Source organism: Microchirus variegatus, assembly GCF_963457635.1.
Source record: "Microchirus variegatus genome assembly, chromosome: 23".
NCBI classification, from domain to species: domain Eukaryota; kingdom Metazoa; phylum Chordata; class Actinopteri; order Pleuronectiformes; family Soleidae; genus Microchirus; species Microchirus variegatus.
Genome location: NC_139824.1, coordinates 17,047,985 through 17,072,859, shown reverse-complemented (window position 1 = coordinate 17,072,859; position 24,875 = coordinate 17,047,985). Strand labels below are relative to the sequence as shown.

Here is a 24,875-nt window from a genome sequence, read left to right as displayed (position 1 = left end):
TAGACGAGTATCTGCGAACGCCTGAAGAACTCGACATGTCGCTTATCTATTGGGGAGATCAACGTTTCCTCTCGCAATCGACATTTTATTCATCTCTAGACATTTCTATCCAGTTTGGTTCTGGTTCTTTAAATAAATGAGATTTTTCCATCTTAAGGGCCTCACTTTTTCTGAATCAAGAGTCGAGATCTTGGTCTTTCTTGGTATCTGTTAACTTTGATATATTCTGTGATATCGCGGCCTGTTTCTGAGCTATTGCTTCATTACACTGGCACGTGTTTTCAGTCGCTGCAGGGCAGACTTCTGTGCAGAGCGGCAGCAACAACAACAACAACACGGCATGTCGGCACATCTCCACGGAGACGCCGAGTAACGTAACTTGAAATTATTCAGACTCGCACAGTCTCGCAGTGTTCGTTGAAAGAGACGTATAGATTTGCAGCGTGAGGTGTGAGACGCCGCCGTTTTTTCACGAGGTATCGGACGTCGTGGTTTTAAGCGGCAAATACGTGGGCGAGTGCTCTGTAAGAAAGCGTTCCAGAGAGACGACACGACACGACCGTCTTTAACCTTTCTCAAACGATGCATCTCAGTTTTCACGATTGTGCAGACGAAAGAGCTCGCCGACATGTACCTACATGTGCTGCTCTGACACTTTGACTAATATAAGATCTGACTGTGTCATCTCCACTCGTGTTTACTTTTTTTACCAATAATACATCCATCTATTATCTAACCTAGCTTTATCCTCCACAGGAGGGTCGTTAGTGTCACATAATAGAGAGACTACGGTCAATTTAGAGCATTGGTTCTCAAAGTGCGGCCCGGGGCCCAATGGCGGCCCGCGGAAACATTTCTGGCGGCCCCCGCAATGAATTACAGTTGATAGTTTTAATCCAGGAGCGACTAAGCTTGTTAAATGTTTATTGGACATTACTGGATACAGACCAATAAATGTGAATCAGGGGTTCTCAAAGTTCTGATACCTGAGGGCCAATTTAGGAACCCAACATTGGACTGAGGGCCGCCAAAGGAAAAAAAAACCAGAAACAATTCCAATTTGTAATAATTTTAATGACCAGATTGCAGTTCTACAGTTTAGCGTTAAGTAATATATGCGTTAATATAATGTAATTTAAGCATTAATATAATAACGCTTTATAATTTACTGGGTAATTACCAATCAGTATTTTGGCCATTTTTCTTACCTTCTAATTACAGGTTAATACCAAGTAACACATATCTGCTATATTTACTAGCTACCTGCTTATTACCAGCTTATAACCCAATAATACACTAAAATTCACCATATAGAAACCAGGTAAATACCCAGTATTTTTGTGTACACTTATTGGTTCTCAAAGTGCGGCCCGGGGGCCAATGGCGGCCCGCAGAAACATTTCTGGCGGCCCCGCAATGAATTACAGTTGATGGTTTTAATCCAGGAGCGACTAAGCTTGTTAAATGTTTATTGGACATTACTGGATACAGACCAATAAGTGTAAACAAAAATACTGGGTATTTACCTGGTTTCTATATGGTGAATTTTAGTGTATTATTGGGTTATAAGCTGGTAATAAGCAGGTAGCTACAGCCCCCAATTACTAGCTATTTACCCAGTAAATATATGGTAACAGAAATGTGTTACTTGGTATTAACCTGTAATTAGAAGGTAAGAACAATGGCCAAAATACTCTCAGGTATCAAAACTGTGTAATACGTCTAAATCAGGGGTTCTCACAGTTTTGATACCTGAGGGCCAATTTAGGAACCCAACATTGGACTGAGGGCCGCCAAAGGGAAAAAACCCCATAAATAAATCCCATTTGTAATCATTTTAATGACCAGATTGCAGTTCTACAGTTTAGCGTTAAGTAATATAAGCGTTAACACTTTGAGAACCCCTGATTTAGAGCGACCAATTCACCTAATCTGCCCCTAATCTGTATGTTTTTGGTCTGCGGGAGGAAGCTGGAGAACCCTGGAAAAAACCCACGCACACATAGAGGAGAACATGCAAACTCCATGCAGAAAGATCCTTGTTCCAAACGGGGCTCTAACCCAGGGAGAGCGCTAACCACTAAACCAACTGCGGGTCCTTTTTTTAATCAATAAAATCATTAAAAAAGAGGTAAAAAGTCAACACATTTCAGTTTGCAGGATTAAATTGCCGTCATTATTCCACGTTCTCAGTCACGGGTGCGTTTGTCACAACACGGACACAAAGAAAAGAGCTATTTTCAGATGGCACCGAGCTGACTGAGCCAACGACAACACGACAACACGATTTGTGTGTTTTGTAGTTTTTGTAAGTTGGTACAGTCTAACTCTTTTGTCGTCGCAGCCTAAATTGAAAAACGTTTATAATAGCTCCCATCTGATCTTTTTTTTTTTCTATCCCTCTGAATCCAGCGGCGACTCCGACGGCCGTAAAAACACAAGACATTTGGAAACGATTACGGCTGCGAGTCGTCGCGGACGCACGGTCGCGTCAGACCAGAGAGTTTTTCCAAACACAACAGTGACGCGTAATCGTTCCTCTGGATGAAAACGGCTAACGGCTAACGTCTACGTACGATAGCTCTAAGAATAACACGTGTGTACGTGCTTCACTCAGACACACTCTTGGAAAACTACAGCATTATTTTTTGATCAGTGGTTTTTCAAATGATCCAGCCTTTAAACCCACTTTTATCCCCGAGTCATTAAGAAATAAGAAAAACCATAAAATAAGAAAAGAAAAAGTGCCAAAAGTGGCCTCATTTCTCAATGGCATTTTATTTTTTGATGGCTTTTGATGCTTTCACGTTCCAGCACACAACACGATGTGGTTCTGGTCGTTAGCGTAAGAAAAACGCATTATTTAAAGTAGTATTTTTTTTGTTTTGCCATGTTTACAAAAGCATGGATGTGCACGGAGTCCATGGTGAGTTGTGAGAGATTTTTGGTTGTGGTAAAGTTTTAGTGAATAATAAAATCACGTTGGATTCTGTAAAAGGACACAATTCTTTTACGGTTGTGGTTAAATATAAAAAAATTGGTGTTGACGCCAATTGGAGCAAGTCACAGTTTTCCAAAGTCACTTCTTTGTTGCACAATGGGTGAATGAAAATGGTTTCACCCAAACACAACGAATGGAAGTCAATGGTGACAACCAAAGGAAAATAAAGACGAGTTCAATGGGGGTAAAAACTTTGTGCGTGGAGTGAATTTTAAATAATAACTTCAGGATAAAAAATACAAAACAATGGAAGCGTTAATGTTATCTATTATGTAGTTATTGTGTCGTATTCCCGGTGTGTTTGTGGCGATCACACTCATTTCTTCTTCTTCTGTTTAATATTAGGCAGCGACACGTCACTTCCAGTTCAATGCTGCCATGTGCATTCGTTTCCTGGCCCCCCTGAGAACAGCCACCAGAGCCGTTTCTTGCTATATTATGCGGACTATGCAGCCGCATAGGGCCCTCACGGCCACCAGGGGGGGCCCCCCCAAATTTCAGACTCATGTATTGGATGCATTCATTATGCATATATTTGCAAAGCATGTACGTGTTTGTGGGGTAATCAGAAAAAGTCAGGAATCTCTACCTCGAGTTTGAAAAAAAATAGGGGGCCCCCAAACAGTCTCTCGCATAGGGCCCCCAAACGGCTAGAAACGGCCCTGACAGCCACTAATGTGTGTAGAAAAACCTGATTATCCAAATGAAAAGATGCAAAACAGTAACATCTTGGGTAAATTTGGCTAATTTCAAGAGGGAAGAAGCGTTTTTCTGGTGTTTTCATTGGACCGTTTTGTTCGAACGGCGTCGTCGACGCCACACTCACTCACTCACTCACTCACTCACCCACGACCATGATGTTGAACTGGAAGCCCTGCTTCATGGCCTTCCTCCTCATCTGCTCCAGGATGGCGTCGATGCCCACGTAGCCGAAGTCGCCCGCGTGGCTCTTCTCGGCCTTGGCCTGAGGGCTGGCGTGGTGCGGCTTGCTGGACTCCGTCATGTTGCTGTGACTCAGGCTGACCTCTGACCCTGAGGGACACGGGGGGGAAAAAAGGAGTTCAGTCAACAAGTCGGTAATGAACCACCTGCACAAAGTGACGACTTCAGGGCGAAAGAAGCTTAGTATCGCTAAGCGCGTTCATTTCCTGTGTGAAACAGGATATGGCAGACCTAATATTTGCATCATGCACAGTCAGGTTTCATACAAGACATCACTGAAAGCTCTAAAAGTGCCAATAATACACATTTCTTTTATTATTTGTGTATTATCATCCACCGGATGCCATATTGACGGAATAAAATTCAGGATACAGCAAAGGATAGACCAGGGGTCTGCAACCTGCGGCTCTAGAGCCTCATGTGGCTCTAGAGCCGCCCCTCTGTAGTGGCTCCTTCTCGCTTTGAAGTCAAAAACTTTTCATGTTTTTCACACTTTTTTGGTCAAGTTAAAGGCGTAAATAAAAGTGTTTTGGATATTTTGTCCGTCGCATCCAATTGGAAAAACCTCCCCCAAAAGCCATTCAAGTAGATCTAGATCCATGTTTCTCAGACATAATCTACATATACTACATAAAAAGTCATTTTTATACACTTTAGAGGTTGCGTATCAACTTTATCAGCTTTAAATATAGTATATATATGCTCAAAAAATGTGATTTTCTCTTAATTTTGAGGATCAAATAGGTTTTGTGGCTCCAGATTAATTTTATTTGGGTGAAGAGGGGACAAAAAAACCGGCTCTTTTTATTCTAAAGGTTGCAGACCCCTGGGATAGGCTATAATAAGCCCTCGGCTTCAGCCTACTAGTCCTTTTTCGGACATTTTTATTTACCGTTATTTGTGAAATGAACATGTAAATGTCTCAATGTATATTAGTCCGAAATAAAAACCATTCATTCATTCATTCAAGGAGACCCACACACACACACACACACACACACACACGGCACAGTTTCTTAACTACTATAATTAAAGCTGCACAGATCACTGGAAAAAAAGAGTTCATTGTTGAGTTTCATCTGCAGGTTTTAGTAGAACAAGTAAACCGTAAACTGGAAGGTTGATGGTTGAAGTTCCCGCCTCCCTACTCTACACGCCGCCGTGTCCATGTGCGAGACACTTGCACCAAATGTCTTCCGTGTCCTGCGTGAATGTAAGATGACGTCCGTCCGTCCGTCCGTCTTCTACCGTTTTACCCGACACGAGGGACGAATAAAACGATAAAAAAAAAAAAAGAGGTGATGTCATACTTTACATTTAGATTGATTTATGAGCAAATCTATATGTTAAAGCGGGCGTTTATCGTGGTTCATTCTTGCAATTAGACGGTTTGATTTGATTAGAATGTCCCCCAAGATGTGTCTGTCACTTCCAACACATGCACACACACACACACACACACACACACACACACGTCTCCTTAATGTAACTCCAAAACTCTTCCTCAATGGACTAAGATCTTCCAAACGTAGCTATAACTCGGAACCAGTCGTGACGTCAAACACCAACCGACGCAGAAGGAAAACACTGCAAGTGTAGAACAGAAAATCAAATCTCATCCTTGAATGTCAAACGTTCTCAGAGCCACAGGGTGATAGACCGTTGTTTGGCGTTAAAGGATCGACCGACTACAAGCCCCGGCTTACCTCACGTGAAGGTAAATCACTCGGTAGGAGACGTTGGGTTGGGTTCGTGCCCAAAAGCACAAGCAAACCGAAAAAACAGCCCCTCTGCCAAAAAACGGAGCGTCGACAGCGGGTGGAGACGGCGTTTCCTGTGCTGTGACAGAGTCTGCGTGAGGTTTTTTTCACTCAAGAGAAACTCAGAAAAACCACAGACGAGCAGGTTGCGTCGGGCTGGCACCACCACCGCCGTCGTCCTTCTTCCCCTCTTCTCTGTCAGAGACTTTTTGAATAAAGGCATCTACAGTCTAAACCACAGGTTCATGTTCTGTTTTTTTGGGGGGGGGGGGGGGGCGGAGGATTCTTTTTCCCCCTCGTGTTTTAAAATATCACAACATCTATCAGGTTCTGCAGGAGAACACAGGAGTTCCTTTGTGCGTTTGTGCGATTTGTGCGTCTGATTACGATACGGCGCGGCGACCGCAGCCATGCCCCGTAACGTGTTTGTGCAGCGTTGTGAGAGCGTCGAATTTAAATGAAGGAACGTTTTCTGACATTTTCAGAATTAAGCCTCACTGAGGATCACACATAACACAAAGAGAAGGCAGAACAATGACCGTGATGTTAATGTGTTAAAATGTTAAAAAGAATTTTAGGAACCCAACATTGGACTGAGGGCCGCCAAAGGACAAAAAAACAGAAAGAAATCCCATTTGTAATCATTTTAATGACCAGATTGCAGTTCTACAGTTTAGCGTTAACTAATTTAAGCATTAATATAATAACGCTTTATAATTTACTGGGTAATTACCCAGTATTTTGGCCATTGTTCTTACCTTCTAATTACAGGTTAATACCAAGTAACACATTTCTGTTACCATATATTTACTGGGTAAATAGCTAGTAATTAAGGGCTGTAGCTACCTGCTTATTACCAGCTTATAACACAATAATACACTAAAATTCACCATATAGAAACCAGGTAAATACCCAGTATTTTTGTTTACACTTATTGGTCTGTATCCAGTAATGTCCAATAAACATGTAACAAGCTTAGTCGCTCCTGGATTAAAACTATCAACTATAATTCATTGCGGGGCCGTTTCCGCGGGCCGCCATTGGCCCCCGGGCCGCACTTTGAGAACCAATGATCTAAACTGTGGATCAGGATAAACCTCATCTACTCACAAGGTAGAGCATGGGTTTTTGTGAATAAAAGACTGTAGAAAAGACAAATTAATGCAATGTTATGCATCTTATGATGTTAAAATGTCTCTTCCATTTGATAAACCTTTAATTCCTTTTCATTTTAATCCAGAAAAAGCTAAATTATAACCAGAAGAGTCAAAGTTATTCATGGCTACGAATCTCCTACTGACTGCACATGTATCTATCGTGAAAATAAGTTTTTATACATTTGTTTTCTTTCATATTTTTCTCATTTCACATGCAAAAAAAGGGCAGAGAGCAGTAGACTGTTAAAGACATATAATCTGATAAAATAACATCTGTCACCTGTTCTCTCACACACACACTAATCCAATGTAATCTTACATAACCTTTACATACTCGCACATCATAAAAAGCAGCAGTGATTCTTGTGCCAAAATACTTTCCCCCTCGTCCCACAAAAGAAAACAAGGAGCTCCTCAATCTTGGACTTGGACTGGGAGTGAGTACGAGGAAGGTCTGCACCACACCTTCATCCTCAGTCTCAACTGTATCCGTCCAACGTTCACATCCCACACAGCGTGATGAGCTGTGGACGCACATGTGGCTTGGATAAAACTCTGCACAATTCATGGCTAAAATGCTTGGGAAAAAAAGAGTCTCCCTGTGTACCCATTAACAGTCAATAAATTTACATTGTAAAAGGTTATGCATTTGGAAAAATATTTGCCGCACCTACATTTTTTTTAGCATTTTCCATGCTTTTTCCTGCTCAGACGTTAGGTTTATCGGTAAAACACCGGCTCTAACGTTCACACGATTTAAGACGATCCCCGTGGACGACAGTACAGCTGATTTACTGCCGCGTTGGTGTCCTGAGGTAACCTGTTGGAAGTGAAACAATCATTTTCCCAGGTTGCGTTTGTCAGAAAGGCTAGCCCGTCGCTAAGAGGAAAGGAATTGGGCTTGTAAACAAAGGGTTACCAGTTCAAATCCCAGGGCAGAAGTAGAATCACGTGGAAGTGGAAGTGGAATAACGATGGGTTAAATTTGGAAAAGCCATAAATTGCCGATTCTAGCCGGCACATTGCCGTCGTATGTAAAACGTAAGCTAACTAGCATGATAGATAGATTGATAGCTTGTAAGCCAACTAGCATGATAGATAGATAGATAGATACCTTGTAAGCTAACTAGCATGAAAAAATATTTTGCAGACTGCAAATCATGTTTATGTTTTGAAATCATGTTTTGGCGTCATGCGGCGCCACCTACCGCCGTCTACCAGTCATTGCAGTCAGTAGAGTCTCAGCTGCCGAGCAACCACGGGTTGCCAGTTACGTCAGAAAACGAAACCTAAAAAGACCTCGGTGTTTTGAATTTGAATGTAGTAACCGTTTTTGGCCGCATTATTACATATGGCGCCTTTAAATGCAGAGGTCAAATTAACCGTCACTAATTAATAACTCGTATAACTCATTCTAATGAATGTGAGTGTAATGACAGACTCCAGGTCTGCACCCTTCTCACCATCTGCTGCCTCACAGCGCCACGCTCTTACAAAATCTAAGAATAGACATAGAGTCACACGATGGCAGAGATAAACACACAAACACAGTCACAGTCACTAAAAGCTAATGCGAGCGAGATACGAAGCGAGCGGAAAAAGAGGAAGAACTAAAAAAACGTCCGTGCCAGAGAAAGTCGCCGCGTTACCCAGCCTGAAAACCAACCCTGTTGTTTTGAAATTCACTTCTCATTTCTCATAAAAGACACTGTTGTTCGGTCAGCGTCGCTTTCATTCTCACGGCAAAAGGATCATCTTGCAACTGCAGCAGTAACAGAGAAAAATCCACAGAAGCCTGTGAAGTGTCAAGCACAACAAACATGTCTTCATCACACGGTACGACTCAGATCACCGCTCAGTGGCCTCGGCTGTTAAAAAAATCAAAATGTCTCCTCTACGAAGTTGTATTAGGGCCAACCCAAAAAAAAAAAATGCGGCACAAGAAAAAAAAAAAAGTTATGCAAAAAAAAAAAAAAAAAATCATGCAATTTTTTTTTAATCCGTCACAAAAAAAAAATTCCGTCACAAAAAAAGTCATGCAAAAAAAAAAAAAATTCCGGCACAGACAAAAAAAATTCCGACACAAAGAAAAGCCATGCAAAAAAAAAAATTCCGGCACAAAAAAAAAAAATCCGGCACAAAAAAAAAATTCCGGCACAAAGAAAAGAAAATCCGGCACAAAAAAATAAAAAATCCAGCATCAGAAAAAAAAATATGTCATTACTGGATTTTTTTTTCGGGTTGGCCCTAATACTCTTTCGTACTCCTCGACATGTGAGACGTCAGTGAAATGTGAGATTTGTCTAACTGAGGCCAACAAAAGCCAGAGGGAGAAGAAGAGTTCATACAAATGGAAAAAAACATGAGAAACTGACCTGATGAGCAAAGTGTCAAACAGGTGTTTCAGTGACAGAAATGGTTTGGCACTTGGTTTTTCCTTTTTATCTCCTTTCATCGGCAGAAAATCCCCACATGAAGGCTTTATATGGAATTGATAACAGATGTTATGGGAAGGTTTTTTTTTTTATTTTGCCACATGACACTTGGGGATTAGCCGGTTTAACGGCGTTGTTTAATGAATGGAGACGAGTCCGGGGCCTTTTATTTGCATGATTGGATAGATCCCATCAAAGAGACTTCGTCTTCAAACGAGGGCACTTAGAGTCGAGCAGGTTTAATTACACGCATTTTAACGTCCTTCACTGTTACTGTTGTCTGCAGAGTCATACGATATCCTGTGCAATATAACAAGTGAAAAACAATGTGTTTTTTTTTTTTTTATCGGTTTCCTGTCCATCGCAGCACACAAAACCACAGAGTGTGTATTTCCGCACGAGAAATGTCAGTAGCGTGAAGGGGACGCTATTAAGCACAGCTATTTAAAACACATGGACGTTAGTTTGGTCGCCAAAGGGATTTATTTTATAAAAAAATCTGTTTTTGTTTTTTTTACTACTAAAGACAAAATAATTATTCATATGATGTACTAATATGTAAATGCATGACATTTGACACACACACATACACAGTGTTTCAGTGTCAGTTAATAATTTTTTTTTAAATACATCCTACATGACCGTAGCACAGACTCTGACTGATCTAGGGGCCTATGAAATCCGTTTAATTTTTTTTCTAAATTCCGTTGTATTTTTTTCCCAATTCTGTTTTATCCGTTTTAATTTTTTAGAATTCCGTTTTTTTCGTTTTTTTTTTTAATTTTATACTTACTTTACCACCATAGAGTGTGTGCTTTTTGTGTCAGTGAATAAAATGTCCATTGAAATTAAACTTTCTTCTTGAATCTTGAAGTAAGAGCGCCGTAGTAAGAGGAGAAAATAATCGATATTTTTATTTTTAAAATCGTCCGGAACTAAAAACTCGAATTAATCGATATATCGCCCAGGCCTAACTGAGTCGGTGCAAATAAAAACAGTTGAAATACAGTTTATCATCAGCGTTATCACAGTTTCAGTTTGATTTCCCAAAGCAAGAAGGGAATCATAAAGCGCTGTAGCTCCATCAGCCCTGACAGTCGTCTCCACACCTGCACTCTCTTTGACCCCAGGTATTTAAACTTAAACTTTAAATTTAAACTTTCACTACCTCTACACTTCTACATGTCCCCGTACTCTCACTACAGATTACGATATCATCTGCAAACAACATAATCCAAGGAGACTCTTGTCGGTCAACCTGTGCATCGTTATTTCAAACAAGAACGGGCTCAGAGCGGAACCCTGATGGACTCCACTGTCCGTCCGTCCTCGTATAGTTATGTCCTGCACCACCCTCGCATATTTTTGAGTGCCTGTCTCTTTAAATGCAAATGAGACACAGGAAACTACGTCAGCTAACAGCAGTTAGCGTTTGGAAAAGCCATCATTTGCCAACTCTAGCATCCACATTGCCGTAATAAAGTAAAACGTAAATCCTCCGATGGCGGAAGTTTGCGTAGAACTCTGTGCTGCACTGTGCAGCCAAGAATAGAACACTTCTTTGCAGACTTCTGCTTTTCCTGATACTATTGCCCTACCGGTCAACTTGTGCATTGTTATTGCAAACAAGAACGGGCTCAGAGCGGAACCCTGATGGACTCCACTGTCCGTCCGTCCGTCCGTCCTCGTACATGTCCTGCACCACCCTCGCATACCGCTCTGCTACTCACGACGTCCTCATACGATTGCACAGTTTCTCTATCTTGGCACCCGATCGTAAACCTACTCTAGATCATTTCGATCATCGATTAATCGGTTTGGAGCTTTTTATTCATGATTAAAACAAGGTTTCTGATCGTTTTAGCTTCTTAAACGTGACAATTTTCTTTGTTTCTTTGCTCCAGATAACAAAGAAATCATTAAAAACTGAATCATTCCGGTTTGTGGACAAAACGAGACATTCGAGAACCTCGTCATTTCCATGTTTGGCGAACGATTCATCGTGAAAATAATCAACAGCTCTCATCATTTTTTAATATTTACATTATTTGGCTGTGCAAAATGTGTAGAAATGTATTTTTGTTGATCCTGAACAGAAGGAAAGCTCCGAGGAGACTAGAAAATCCTGCACAACTCTCAGGCAGCATTCCTGTCTGTCCTCAAACACAAACACAGACGAGTCACGCACCGTGGTGATGTTTCAAAGCAAGACGTAAACAACTCGCTGACATTTTTATCAATACCGCGAGTTCTGCTGTGACACAGAATCCTCCTTCCTTCCCACTCTAGATGCTCCTATAACTCAACACCACCCCACCCCCCCCTCTCCACCCTTTCAGTGCCTTCATTAAAATCCCACCAGGATCATCACATCACATCCATCTCATCCACATTTAACATTCACCGAGTGAAACTCGAAACTCGTCGCCAACGCCAGAAACAAAGCCGTCATTGTGTTCTCAAGAAAACCAGAGACATTGACTTTCCATCAATCCACACGCAACCACATCCTGACACGGAGAGCAAGTTATTGTTCGACTAAGATGACAAATTAGTACAGTGGACGCGTACTGCAGAACGGGAAAGGAAGGAAAATGACTTCCATGCACAACTTATAATTCACTCTGAAGAGCCAAACTGTTTAAATAGATGAATTAAAGGAGCTTGTTGATGTGGAAGGGTTTTTTTTATAATTGACCGTTCTGCTCTGGATTCAAACAGTCATGGAAAAACTCAGCGTTTAGTTTGTGTTGCAGAACATGCTGATGTTCTCCATGGCTTAAGAAAAATGCAGCTGTTGTCATGCATTTTGCAAGGAAATCACAAGTAACGCAGATATTTTCCCATGTTCTCTGCAGCAGACGTATTCAATTTAGCTCCGGAGACTTTAGCGTAACCCAAAAACATCGGGAATCCGATTAAGAGAATCAGTCGTGCAAATTGATTCAGCAGAAGGAAAATCTACCGACTTCACAGCAAAATCCCAAACGTCACATCACAAACTGGACGACCCTGTCCCGAGGTCAAGACATTTAATTTCCCCTATATATCTATAGTCTAATCTAAAGAAAGAGGGAGGGATATCCCGGACAAATGGGACGTCACTCGGGATGTAACAATGCATCGTGACACGATTAAAATCGGTACAAATGCGTGGCGATTAGCCAATTAGTTGACAGAAAAAATTAACCGCGATTTGCGAATACGAGAGAAGTAGGATATGTTCTTTTTCTTCTTTCTTTTTTTTAAGAAATAGGTTACGTCACAGAACGAGGGAAGACATTGGCGACGGTAGGCAACAACTTTGCGATAGAGGATGCGCCGAGCTGTTTAAAATCACCTTTGGATTCCCTATACAAATACAACCGACAAAACCAAAACAGCATGTAAATATCGCAAGAGACTGCAAACATACAGCGGCAACACGAGCAGCGTGCAGCAGCATATTAGTGAGAAGCAAAGTAACGTTACGTCACCTCGTGAGCTGCCAAACTATAAAAACATCCCATCTTAACACAAACGCCACACGTTTAGACTCTAAACGGTCGATTTCTCGCCTTAAAACTGCGTTCCGTGACACAGAAAAGTGAGAAACGGCCACTGTTTCAATGTTGTTCCGCTTCCACAGTCTTTCTCTCTCTCTCGGACGCCATTGCTCACTGCAGCCAAAAGCACAACAACCTTGCGCAGCGACCCCTACTGATCGGGCGGGAAATTGCAGCGCGTATCCGTCGCCACGACGGAGAAGTATGAAGGCTGGAGGCGTCTCCGTGGTGACGCAGTCGAAGAAGTATAACGTGGCCTTTACTTGTGAGAGTGTTTCTAAAGAGAGGAGATATTTTTCATGTATTTTGTTGTTTAAGATGACCATGTAAGTTGCACTTTTTAGAAGAGGAAAAAATCGTGAGCAAATCGCATCATGAACCGTATCGAGTCGTGAGTCGAGTGTATCGTTACATCCCTAGACGTCATCGAAAGTGAGGTTATAGAAGTCAAATTGCAGGACTTGGTTGCTGTCCCACCCCCTGCCTCGAGTCTGGAGAAGCACACGATCCAAAGAGCGACTCAGTCACTTCCTCAGTGGGTTGAGATTTGGGAAAGAAAGAATGAAAGATTTAAAGAAAGAACCATGTCTGTTCTTCCAATCACGCGCATCAACTCACCCAGTCACTGACAGCCTTTAAACACTGCATGCTATTTGAAACAACATTTTCAACGTGGCTCCCGTGAGGTGAACGTCTGACTCTCAGCTCCATGTGTGTGTGTCCATCTACTCTTTCCTTATTCTCTCTCTCTTTTCTTAGATGATGATATTTCCACCAGCTCCCTCCAAAGAGGAAGTGATCGTAATAACGTTTAACGCCCGAGTCCAGGATGAAGAGGCGGGACCAGCTCATGGTGCACAGAGTTCTGCACAATTTAACATCACCTCAAAGTTAATGGGCGAGCGCACGGTCGGTTATTATGAGCACCGTCAGGTACAGAACGGGCTTTTTTATCAAGTCCCCGCTGAGAAATAGACTGGAGAATAGTAGAGTCTCAGCTGCCGAGCAACCACGGGTTGCCAGTTACGCCAGAAAAACAAACGAAAAAGTATTCCTCTGTGTTTTGAATTTGAGCGTAGTAACCGTTTTTGGCCACATTCTTACATATGGCGTCTTTAACATATAGAAGTAAACAGAATTATGTTGAATTCAAGCAGAATAGGATCTATAATCTTTTCTAAGAAACTTTTATTGTTTTATTGCTGTATGTTTTCATGGTTTGGGTGTATTTTTTATGTATTTATAGGTATTGTTAATCCAGTGTGAGCTGTGGGAAACTTGAATTTCCCCCAAAGGGACAAACAAAAATGTATTTAATCTAATCTGCTATAGGCTATGAGGCATAACTGCTGATGTTGAAAGCAGTGATTTCATCGTCAGGTCTAAGCTTTAAAGTTTTAAAAGGATCACGGGTCGACAGCTTAATGCTCTGCCGCGTTTGAAGTCGATAAAGTTACGATGACAGACTGTGGACGACAGAAGGGAGGACGGTTCCCACTGGGACGTCACGTACAGAACATCCAAGAGGCTCCTCACTGACCTCAATCCTACATACAGTATAGGTCAAAAGTTTGGGCTCAGGAAAAGCACTTTTTCTTCAATGAATATAACATTAAATGAATCAGAAATACACTCTACACATTGTTAATGTGGTAAACGACAAATTAATTTAATTAGTTTTAATTAAAATTGCCCGTCAGCTACACACAAACATTGATTACACATATATATTTGTGTGGGATTTTATTTTTCTTCAGTTGTTGGCTCTTTGCAGAGCAAATAAAATAATGTACATACACAGTTTGGGGAAAGGAAACCCCTTTTTCAATTACTTCAATGACAATAACAAATGTTGAGAAAGAAATTAACATTTTGAGAAAAATAAACAACATTTTGAGGGGAAAAAAATTAAAAAATAAATAAGATTTGAGGAAAAAATAAAATTCTGAGAAAAAAAGGGAAAAATGTAAAAAAAATATCAATTTTTAGAAGATTTTTTTGAATTTTTAGAAGAAATGTTTAAATTTTTAGAAGAAAATTTTAAATTTTGAGATTTAAAAAAATGCCCTTAATTTTGAAGGAAAAACACTTTTTTTCAATGAAAATTTTAATTTCACATTTTGAGAAAAATATTAAAAAATAAATAAAATTTGAGAGAAAAACAAAATTCTAAGAAAAAAATACATTTTTAGAAGAAAAATTTAAATTTTGAGAATTTTTTAAAAATGTCCTTACTTTTGCAGGAAAAGGCACTTTTTCTTCAATGAATATAACATTAAATGAATTCTAATGGTACATTGTGTTTGCTAATGGCGTTAGAAGGCTATTGGATGAGTAGAAAACCCTTGTGCAATGATGTTAGCACGGCTGAAAAATCATTATTCCTAATCTTGTCAATGTCTTGACTATATTTTCCATTCATTTTGCAACTCTTTTGATGAATAAAAGTCTGACTTTTAATGGAAAACACAACAAAAATTGCATAGGTGAGCCCAAACCACCATCACGATGATGACAGCTACGGACGACACAAACACAACCAGACGTCGACAGGTCTGAAGAATTCTGCAGAGCCCACTTCACCTTTCAGGTCTCGTCACTCGTGTTGATCCACTTAGAATGCGACCCCCCCCCCCCACACACACCGGCTTTTTACGAGGAGCAAAGCAGATGGCGCCGCTGCTCTAACCTGTCGCTTAACACATTAAAAAGACAGAATATATCGTCGGGAGGGAAAGTAGAGCAGAATAACAGCGAAGAACGCGACAAGAGAGAGCACGTTTTGGACGAAGCGGCTGCAATCAGAGACTGAGAAAGTGAGAAAGTGAACACAGCAGCAGGGAAGCCATCGTGGTGCGAGCCGACTGTTAGTGGGCAGCAATAATCAGGGGAAGCTAAGTGACATCAGCTGCAACTCAAAACCTAAACATTTCTGAGAAATATGGCGGATGAGGAGAGAGGGGGGGATTGGGAAGTTCCAGCCACAAACCCCCTCCTCCTCCTCCTCCTCCTCTTCCTCCTATACCGCAGCTGCATTAAGGCAAAGACAAACAGAGACGATGATGCTGTAAATCACACAACCGCTAAAGTATGAGCTGGGAAAAATGAACAATAATGTTGTGTTTAATGAGAGGAAATGAGAGCCGACGTCTGCACATGTGCAAATTAACTTCAAAAAGTGTGTCAGGACAAAAAAAATTACTTTGCTAAACTACTGAATCAAGGAGTCTGTATTTCAGCAACGTCTACGAACTGGAGCTGAAACGATTAATCGATGAATCGATTATTAATCGGTTTGAAGCTTTTTTTCATGATTAAAACCAGATTTCTGATCGTTTCAGCTTCTTAACCCTAGAACACTATCGCTCAAATTCAAAACAGCATCACTGACGCCGGGTGATTTTTACCCGAGATAGTAAATACACCCAACAAAAAGTACTTCAAAGTCATCAAAATATATCAAAACATGACAATGCATGACAAATTATAGTATATATACAAATTATAGTATGTTTCTGTCAAATTTTGGACCAAATTTTTTTTTTTCAAAAATGTTTTCAAATTTTAGACGACATAGTTAAGTATGACGTTTTTGCCAAATTTTGGGCCAACATTTTTTTTTTTTTTTTAAATTCTAATTTTAGACGACATAGTAAAGTATGACGTTTTTGTCAAATTTTGGCCCAAAAAATTGTTTTCAAAAAAATTTCAAAAAGAAATTTCAAAAAAATTCAAAACAAAATTTTCAAAGAAATGTAAAATTTTAGACGACATAGTGAAGTATGACGTTTTTGTCAAATTTTGGACCAAAAGTAATTTTTTTTTTTTTATTATTGTCAAATTTTAGACGACATATTAAAGTATGACAAATGGAATTCAGAATTCTATGCATTTTAACCCTAGAACACTGTCGCTTAAATTCAAAACACCATTACTAACGCCGGGTAATTTTTACCCGAGATAATAAATACACCCAATAAAAAGTACTTCAAAGTCATCAAAATATGACAATACGTGACAAATTTGAGTCGTGTTCTTTTACTTTAAACTGTGTCATGTCTAACAAAATGAAAGAAAAGCATCACGAGGGGACAAATGACCAAAATGACTGGAAAATTTGAAATTTGGGAACAAAAAAATTCTAAAAAAATAAACAGATGAAGGTGAAAACCACCCAGCAATGGTGTTCTAGGGTTAAATGTGAATATTTTCTTTGTTTCTTTGCTCCACATAAACAAAGAAATCATTTTGCTTGTGGACAAAAACAAAAACATTAGAGAACTAAAGGAACTAGTCGTTCTCTACGATAAATCATTTGCATATTTAAATCTCTGCATACAAACAAACGGGTGAAGAAACTTCTGTTCTGTAAAATAAACTCTGGCGTGGAAGCTTCCCTAACTCTGACAGAACACGACATGTCCGACTTCCCACTGTGAGTATATTCTTTTTTTTTTTTTTGGGCTCATGACAAAACCGCTAACAAAAACATAACTTCACTTTTCTCTCCAGACTTCAGCGTCTGAGATTTCACTGCAGACACATGGACACAATTACAGCCGGAGAACGAAGAGGAAGAAGAAGAACATCCTGAAATGTGGGAAAAGAATATCGAAGACAAACCGCCTGATTGTTTACTGAAAAAAAAACAAAACAGTTTACGCCTTTTTCTCTGCTGCCTTTGAGGCAAATTCTTCGGTCTGACGACGTGAAGTTACGTCTCTGCAGAAGAAGAGTGACCTTTGGAGAAGCAGGTCATAAATCTGTGTCTGCTCCTGCAGCACAATAACACACAGTGTAACAGTGACGTGATATCAGGCGTTTGATTACACGAAAAGAAGAGGATTTATTTCATTCCACTCGCCTCAAACTTAAAGGCGCCATATGTAAGAATGTGGCCAAAAACGGTTACTACATTCAAATTCAAAACACCGAGGTCTTTTTAGGTTTCGTTTCCTGACGTAACTGGCAACCCGTGGTCGCTCGGCAGCTGAGACTCTACTGACTGCAGTGATTGGTAGACGGCGGTAGGTGGCGCCACATGATTTCAAAACAAAGACATGATTTGCAGTCTGCAAAAATATTGTTTTTTTAATGCAAATATTTTGTCTGTACTGTTGTTGTTGGTGAGTTCAGTTTTTGTTATATGAACATTATTCCTGAGTCTCTGTGACACATTAGGAGGATTTTATGATTTATTACATAATGCACCTTTAACTGACACATTATCAATGAGCTAATCTGATTAGCGACATGTTAACACTGGCCGAGAGGTTAATTATGAAGCATGTTAGTGTTAATCTAGCGTGAGGAATCAGTGGCATTGTCCAACAGTTTTACAGGACACTGACATAGACGCCGTATACACGACAGCTGCAGGAGAATAAATATGATAACGCTTTTTGTAATTTGTACTGCGATTGTACAATGACTGGAGGGCAGCATTCACGCAGCATTGTCACTATGAAAAGGGTCAAATGCATCACTTTTCCTGTCAGGAAAGTAAACTGGAGCAACTAGAGCTGGAAAACACTTCAGAATGTTGGGTAACTTAGCTTCCTGGTTGCTAGAAAATCACGTTTCGGGCAGGTGGGGCTCAAAATTAACTGAAATGTGTCGTTTAAACTCGATTAAAAGGATCGCTTGTTCATCTCTTCAGCTCGACTTGCACAAAACTGCCTTTTTTTGACCGCGTGTTTGCAGCAATATGAAAAAACCCATGAGCGAATCAAGCTGCTGCTGCTGCTGCACCGAAGTCCAAACCGGCTTCAAAAACATATGAACGTTGGCCCCCGAAAAAACCCCCAAAGTTCGCTGGAAAACATTGATCTGCTGCACTTCCTGTGTCCCAGAGATTCACATTTACAACAACCAGCAACAATGAGATGTAAAAAAAAAAAACAGGAAACACTTCAAAATGTGGGGTAACTTTGTTTCCTGGCTGCTAGAAAATCAAGTTTATGGCGCGTGGGGCTCAAAAATGTCATTTAAACTAGTTTAAAATGATCACTTGTTCATTTCTTCAGCTCGAACTTGCACAAAACTGCCCAAAAAGGAAGGAGTTTGTCAAATTCGAACCACGTCAAAAACACTTGGAGGTGTATTCATGCACGGTTAACCCACTGCACTGGTTCAAAGTCAGACAGGAAACTCAGAGACGACTCTGAAGAAGAAGAAGAAGAAGTGGGGAAGGAGAATGCTGATTGGTCAAGACTCTGCCCCCATTCATGATGGCCGATTGATTATCCATGCATGCTCCAGAGCTGAAGACACAATGGAGGGAGAAAAGAGGGAGTGTGTGAGGGAGGGGATGGGGGGGGTGGAGTGAGTGATAGAGCTGACCCCCCAAACTCTCCTCAGGCCAAACAATGGGACTGTGGGGGGGGGGGGGGGGTGGGGAGAGAGAGTCTACTGCATGGTTCTGAAGGAGATCAGAGGGAAAAAAGCACGAGGCTAAACGTGAGCTAAATGTGAGCGAAATCACCAAAGTTTTCAGTCCAGATCTCGTGTCGACACTTTACAACTCACACAGCAAACACAGCAGACACCTGGGAAACTCACACCAGTCTCCAGTCTCACACACACTCACAGACACACACACACACACCTCATTCTTTCATATCATAGCACGACAGGAAAAAATAGCACAAAACACCAAAAATCGACAACTCACCCAACCCTTTCCTTTCCTTTCCTTTCCTTCCTCTTCTCCTCTCTCTCTTCCTTCTCTCAATCACAGCTTCAGCTGCTGCTGCTGCTGCTGCTGCTGATCAGGCCACACCCACAGCACGGTCACATGACCGCCGTCCCAAGTGGAAGGCATTCGGCACTCGGCCACACCCCTCATTCAGAGAGAGTCAATGGACAACGTTGTGGATGTGGAATCTTTGTGTGTTTGAAGACACGGAAACATTTGGATTTGTGAGTGTGTGCACAAATGTCTTTGTGTGAATCCATCTGCTCGTGTGTGTGTGTGTGTGCGTGTGTGTGTGTGTGTGTGTGTGTGTGTGTGTGTGTGTGTGTGTGTGTGTGTGTGTGTGTGTGTGTGTGCTGAAAACATTTGGTCATCCCTCTCCTCCCTCCTTGTATTCTCCAGGGCTCTCTCTCTAAAGTCAACCCAAATCCCTCGTAACTGATCTGACTCATATAACTGAAGCCATTCCATGGTGTGTGTGTGTGTGTGTGTGTGTCTGTTCTTGTACTTGCGGCATACTGAGGACCAGTGAGGATTTTTAACCGACAAAGTGAGGTCATTTTTTACGGAGTGAGGACACTTTGGCCGGTCCTGACTTTGTTTTCATTGAAATCACTTCCTTAGGTTGCTATAACATGCTATACTCAATTCGTCAAAAAAAAAAAAAAAGTTACATTTTGGACGACATAATATAGTATGACTTTGTTTGTGAAATTTTGGACCAAATTTTTTTTTTCAAATTTTGGACCAAATTTTTATTTCAAATTTTTTTTTCAAATTTTGGACCAATTTTTTTTTTGAAATTTTGGACCAAATTCTTTTTTTTCAAATTTTGGACCAATTTTTTTTTTCAAATTCTGGACCCAATTTTTTTTTTTTTTCAAATTTTGGACCAAATTTTTTTTTAGTAGCATAACACAGTATAGCATGACGTTGTGTTTTCACATTTTGGACGGCATAGTATAGTATGACGTTTTTGTCAAATTTTTGGACCAAAAATTACAAATAAAAAAAAAATATTAAAAAAGTTTTCCAGCCCTTTTTGCTCTGGGGCTCCACCTGCAGACATTTTATAGTACTGCAACCAGTAGCTCTTCGTAGATGTCATTCATGAAGTAGATATTTGTAATTGCGTTGATTTATAAAGTGGAAATGCTGGTCCTCACTTTGTCAGCAACCCAGTCCTCAGTATGCAGCAAGTACAATAATGTGTGTGTGTGTGTGTCAGGAATAATGTTCATATAACAAACTGAACTCACCAACAACAACAGTACAGACAAAATATTTGCATTAAAAAAATATATATTTTGCAGACTGCAAATCATGTTTATGTTTTGAAATCATGTTTTGGCGTCATGTGGCGCCACCTACCGCCGTCTACTACCAATCATTGCAGGTAGTAGAGTCTCAGCTGCTGAGCAACCACGGGTTGCCAGTTACGTCAGAAAACGAAACCTAAAAGACCTCGGTGTTTTGAATTTGAATGTAGTAACCGTTTTTGGCCACATTCTTACAGATTACTGATAAATTAGTTTGAGCTTGTGATGTTGATCCCGTTTTTCCCTTTTCCAGTGGCATTAATCTTCTCCTCCAAGTGAAATGAGACAGTTCTTCTTCTAAATTTATGTCTTTCCTGAGAGCGATATATTAAACAGACTCCAGCTTGTCATTGATGATCTGATTTTCCTGTGTTTTTTCCACTATCTGCATGAACTGTACCTGTTTTTTTTGACAGCGTGTTTGCAGCAATATGAAAAACTCATGAGTGAATCAAGCTGCTGCTGCTGCTGCACTGAAGTCCAAACTGGCTCCAAAAACAGATGAACGTGGGCCCAAAAAAAACCCCAAACGTTCCCTGGAAAACATTGCTCTGCTGCACTTCCTGTGTCCCAGGAACAGCCAGCAACAATGAGATAAAAGAATAAGCTGCTATGAGGAACATTTAAGATGAAAGGAAGATGCTCGGTCAACGAATGGATTTAGATTTTCTTGTTTTTTTTTTCCATAACTGGAGGAAAAACAGAGTGATTCATTTTGTTCTTTAGTTCCATGAAACTTTTTCCAGCTCAAAGCCTGAAAGCGTGAGAGAGGTTTTCACGACATTCAGCACAAACGTTTCCTTCCTGTCAAACATGACTGTGTGTGTGTCTGCTCTACAGAACATCTCACTGACTGTTGTTATTGATGGATCCATTAAAAGAAATGCACTTAAGTCTCAGAATCATAAAACTGTCACGGCTCCATGTCTGTTGTGGAAAAATTACAAAAAAAAGTCGACGTTTTTATTGAACCGCTAAACTCTGTATGTACGCGTTCCCGCTGTAGATCTCTGCTTTTTATTGAAGTACGACTTTTCCACACGGACATAAACAATAAAGAAAAAGCTGTCAGTAAAGAAACCCCATGACAGAACAGTGTCAAAGGTGATGTTTCCTCCAATGGGAACAAAAGATCTAAGCAGAGATCTACAGTATGTACACTAAAAGTTCAAAAGTTTGGGCTCACCTATATGATTTTTGTGTGATTTCCATTAAGTCAGACTTTTATTCATCAAAAGAGTTGAAAAATGAATAGAAAATATAGTCAAGACATTGACAAGATTAGAAATAATGATTTTACAGCTGTGCTAACATCATTGCACAAGGGTTTTCTAATCATCCAATAGCCTTCTAACGCCTTTAGCAAACACAATGTACCATTAGAACACTAGAACACCATTAGGCCTCCAAGATTTAGAAAATTAGAAAAAAATTGCAGAATTTAAATTTTTTTCAAAATTAAATTTTTTTCAAAAATTTAATTTTTTTCAAATTTTTTATTTTTCAAAATTATTTTTTCTTTTCAAAAGTTAAATTTTTTTCAAGACTTTTTTTCAAAATATTTTTTTTTTCAAATGTTTTTTTTTTCAAAATTAATGTTTTTTTCAAAACATTTATTTTTTCAAAATTTAATTTTTTTTCATAATTTACATTTTTTTCCAAAATGTACATTTTTTTCAATATTTTTTCTAAAAGAAAATATTTTTTATCTCAAAATTGTTATGTTTTTTCTCAAATTGGAATGGTTTTCTGATTAATTTTTCTCAAAATTTTATTTTTTTCTCAAAATTGTATTATTTTTTCAAAATGTGTTATATTCATGTTTTGAATGGTAGTGTATGTATATTATTTTATTTTCCCTGCAAAGAGCCAAGAAGAGCTATTTTAATTTGAACTAATAAAACTGTAAGCGATGTATATAGTTTGCCGTTTCATATTATCAAAATTATCAGTTTTACTTCCTTGTTTAAACTCAATCAGGAGTCAGAGTTTCTAAAGTGAAGTCATGTGCTCACTGTAATTCATGTCTTTTAGCCGCCGTTTGATTATCATCTCTCCTGTAACACAGTAGTCCTGTTGAACACATGTCAACGTTCAGTTGGATCAAATCACATTTGTGGCTGAAGAAGAAGAAACTGAAGAATAATGTGTTCACATGTGGAGAACACGACCCTCTGCTGTGATTGGCCCAGAGGTCGCTCTCCTGATTACTTTAAGGCCACCAAATCAGGGCAGAGCTCACACAGCACACATGGAGGCGATTACAGGAGGCAAATCTGTGACTCAGAGGAACCTCGGAGTGACTCAGCGACACGACTTTCCTGAGCATGAGGGAAAAGGAGAAGGAAAGGAGAAGGAAAGGAGTCGAGGAGGAAGTTTACGGATGGTTGGAAGAGTAAGGAACAGGCGGGGGGAGGTTTTTGGAGGACGAATAACATCTGGCTTTGCGTTGATATCTACAGGGAAGATATCTGGGCCTGTTTGAGACTTCCTGTTGTGTTTCATTTGCTGCTGCTCCCCTGTGGTGCAGATGGAGAAGGCATGTGTGCAATGAGTGACGATGGTTTATCTCAACACCCTGAAAGTGGCCTCCAAGACGCCCCCCCCCCTCCACCCTCTCTCTGGTTAAAATCACATGCATTAACAGATGGACTGATGCAGCTCAGGACGCACATTTCTACTTTTTTAGAGCGCTAACGAAAGCAAAGATACTGTGGTGAGAGATTAGTTTGATAGCTGGATTTAGGGCCAATTCCAATTCCTATCTTAACCCTCGAGCTCAACCCTTAATCTCGTGTTGAGGGTTATTTTGTCACTTAGAAATGGGACACCCCTGAAATGCAGATACGTCTTCAGACTGTAGGGGGCAGAATAACGCCAAAGCTGCGTACAGTCTGTCGACTCCAAAAAAGAAGAAGAAGAAGAAGAACACATTTACGTCAGGATTATTTATTCTGATCCGTTTGTCAGTCAAGTTATTAGATTGTCAGTTAGTTATAAGATGATACTCATACAAATATTCAGCTGACAGTTACCACACACCACGACTTATTGACAAAAGATCGTAAAATAAAAAAATAAATGTTACGCAACAATGACGTCAGTAATCCATAATATGGGCCTAAACTAAGATAATACAATGGTTTTCATCATTTTTATATCTCTATTAAAGGTACACTGTGTAGTATTTATGGGTTTATATGAACCCAAAATCCACTTTTTTATACATATGTGCTCCTGCATTGTCTAGTCGCTGTATAATAGTTTTTGTTTCATTTTCGTAGTGTTTCAAAAAGTAATGTAAAATAACATGGTCGCGGGCCGCGGTTGCATAGCCACTGTTAGCAGCGAGACGCCATGTTTCTACCGGAGCCTGTAAGGACAAACGCGAGAGAACAAAACAAGCGTCTCTTTACTTGTAGCAGGAAGTCCCGCCTCCACTCTCTCCGCTTCATCTGCTACGGCCGCGGTAGCTCCGCCCTCTCCCTCGCCTCACGAACCTCATCTGCTGACACGGAGAAAGACGACGAGGTCGACATTTGACCGGCTGAGGACACCGTAGCGCTCAGGGAAGGGAGGGGGGTGAGCAGAGGAGCAGTTCTGTTGTTGTAAATTTCAGCCTCTCCTCTAGATGGCACTATAAACTACTTATTTCCCCTTTAACAAAGAAAACACTTCATTTGTAGCGTACTCGCTTCGCTGCTTTCGACGCCATCTTTGTCATGGTGAAACACGCAATGCATTCTGGGTAGCCCTCGCTAACCAAGGGTGGTCTCGGAAAAATCTCAACATTGAGGGCGATACGGCCCTTAAACTTGGCCCTCAACTTAATTTTTCTGAGAATCGGCACAACACTTGGACTAGAGGGAGCGCACATTTTTGAGATTGAGGATTAAGATTGAAGGTTAAGCAAGGAATTGGAATTCAGCCTTATTCCCAGAGGTTGAAGTGTCCTCCAGGAAGACAAAAAAAAAAAGGTGTCAGCCTCTCCTCGAACAAAAACACTCTCCATGGAAACACAG

The 24,875-nt window shown here is 40.3% G+C and overlaps 1 protein-coding gene across 3 annotated transcripts in view; it reads right to left on the bottom strand.

Annotated features, from left to right (window-relative positions):
- septin9b (septin 9b) overlaps window positions 1-24,875 on the bottom strand; it is a 92,898-nt gene that overhangs the window by 19,561 nt on the left and 48,462 nt on the right. For 2 of the 3 annotated variants that reach the window (XM_083909392.1, XM_083909391.1), the window contains exon 3: window positions 3,848-4,033. In XM_083909392.1, the coding sequence (XP_083765518.1) occupies window positions 3,848-4,033 (186 nt within the window). Of the gene's footprint in view, window positions 1-3,847; window positions 4,034-19,513; window positions 19,556-24,875 lie in introns of those variants that run through there. The other variant, XM_083909393.1, reaches the window with a different exon arrangement.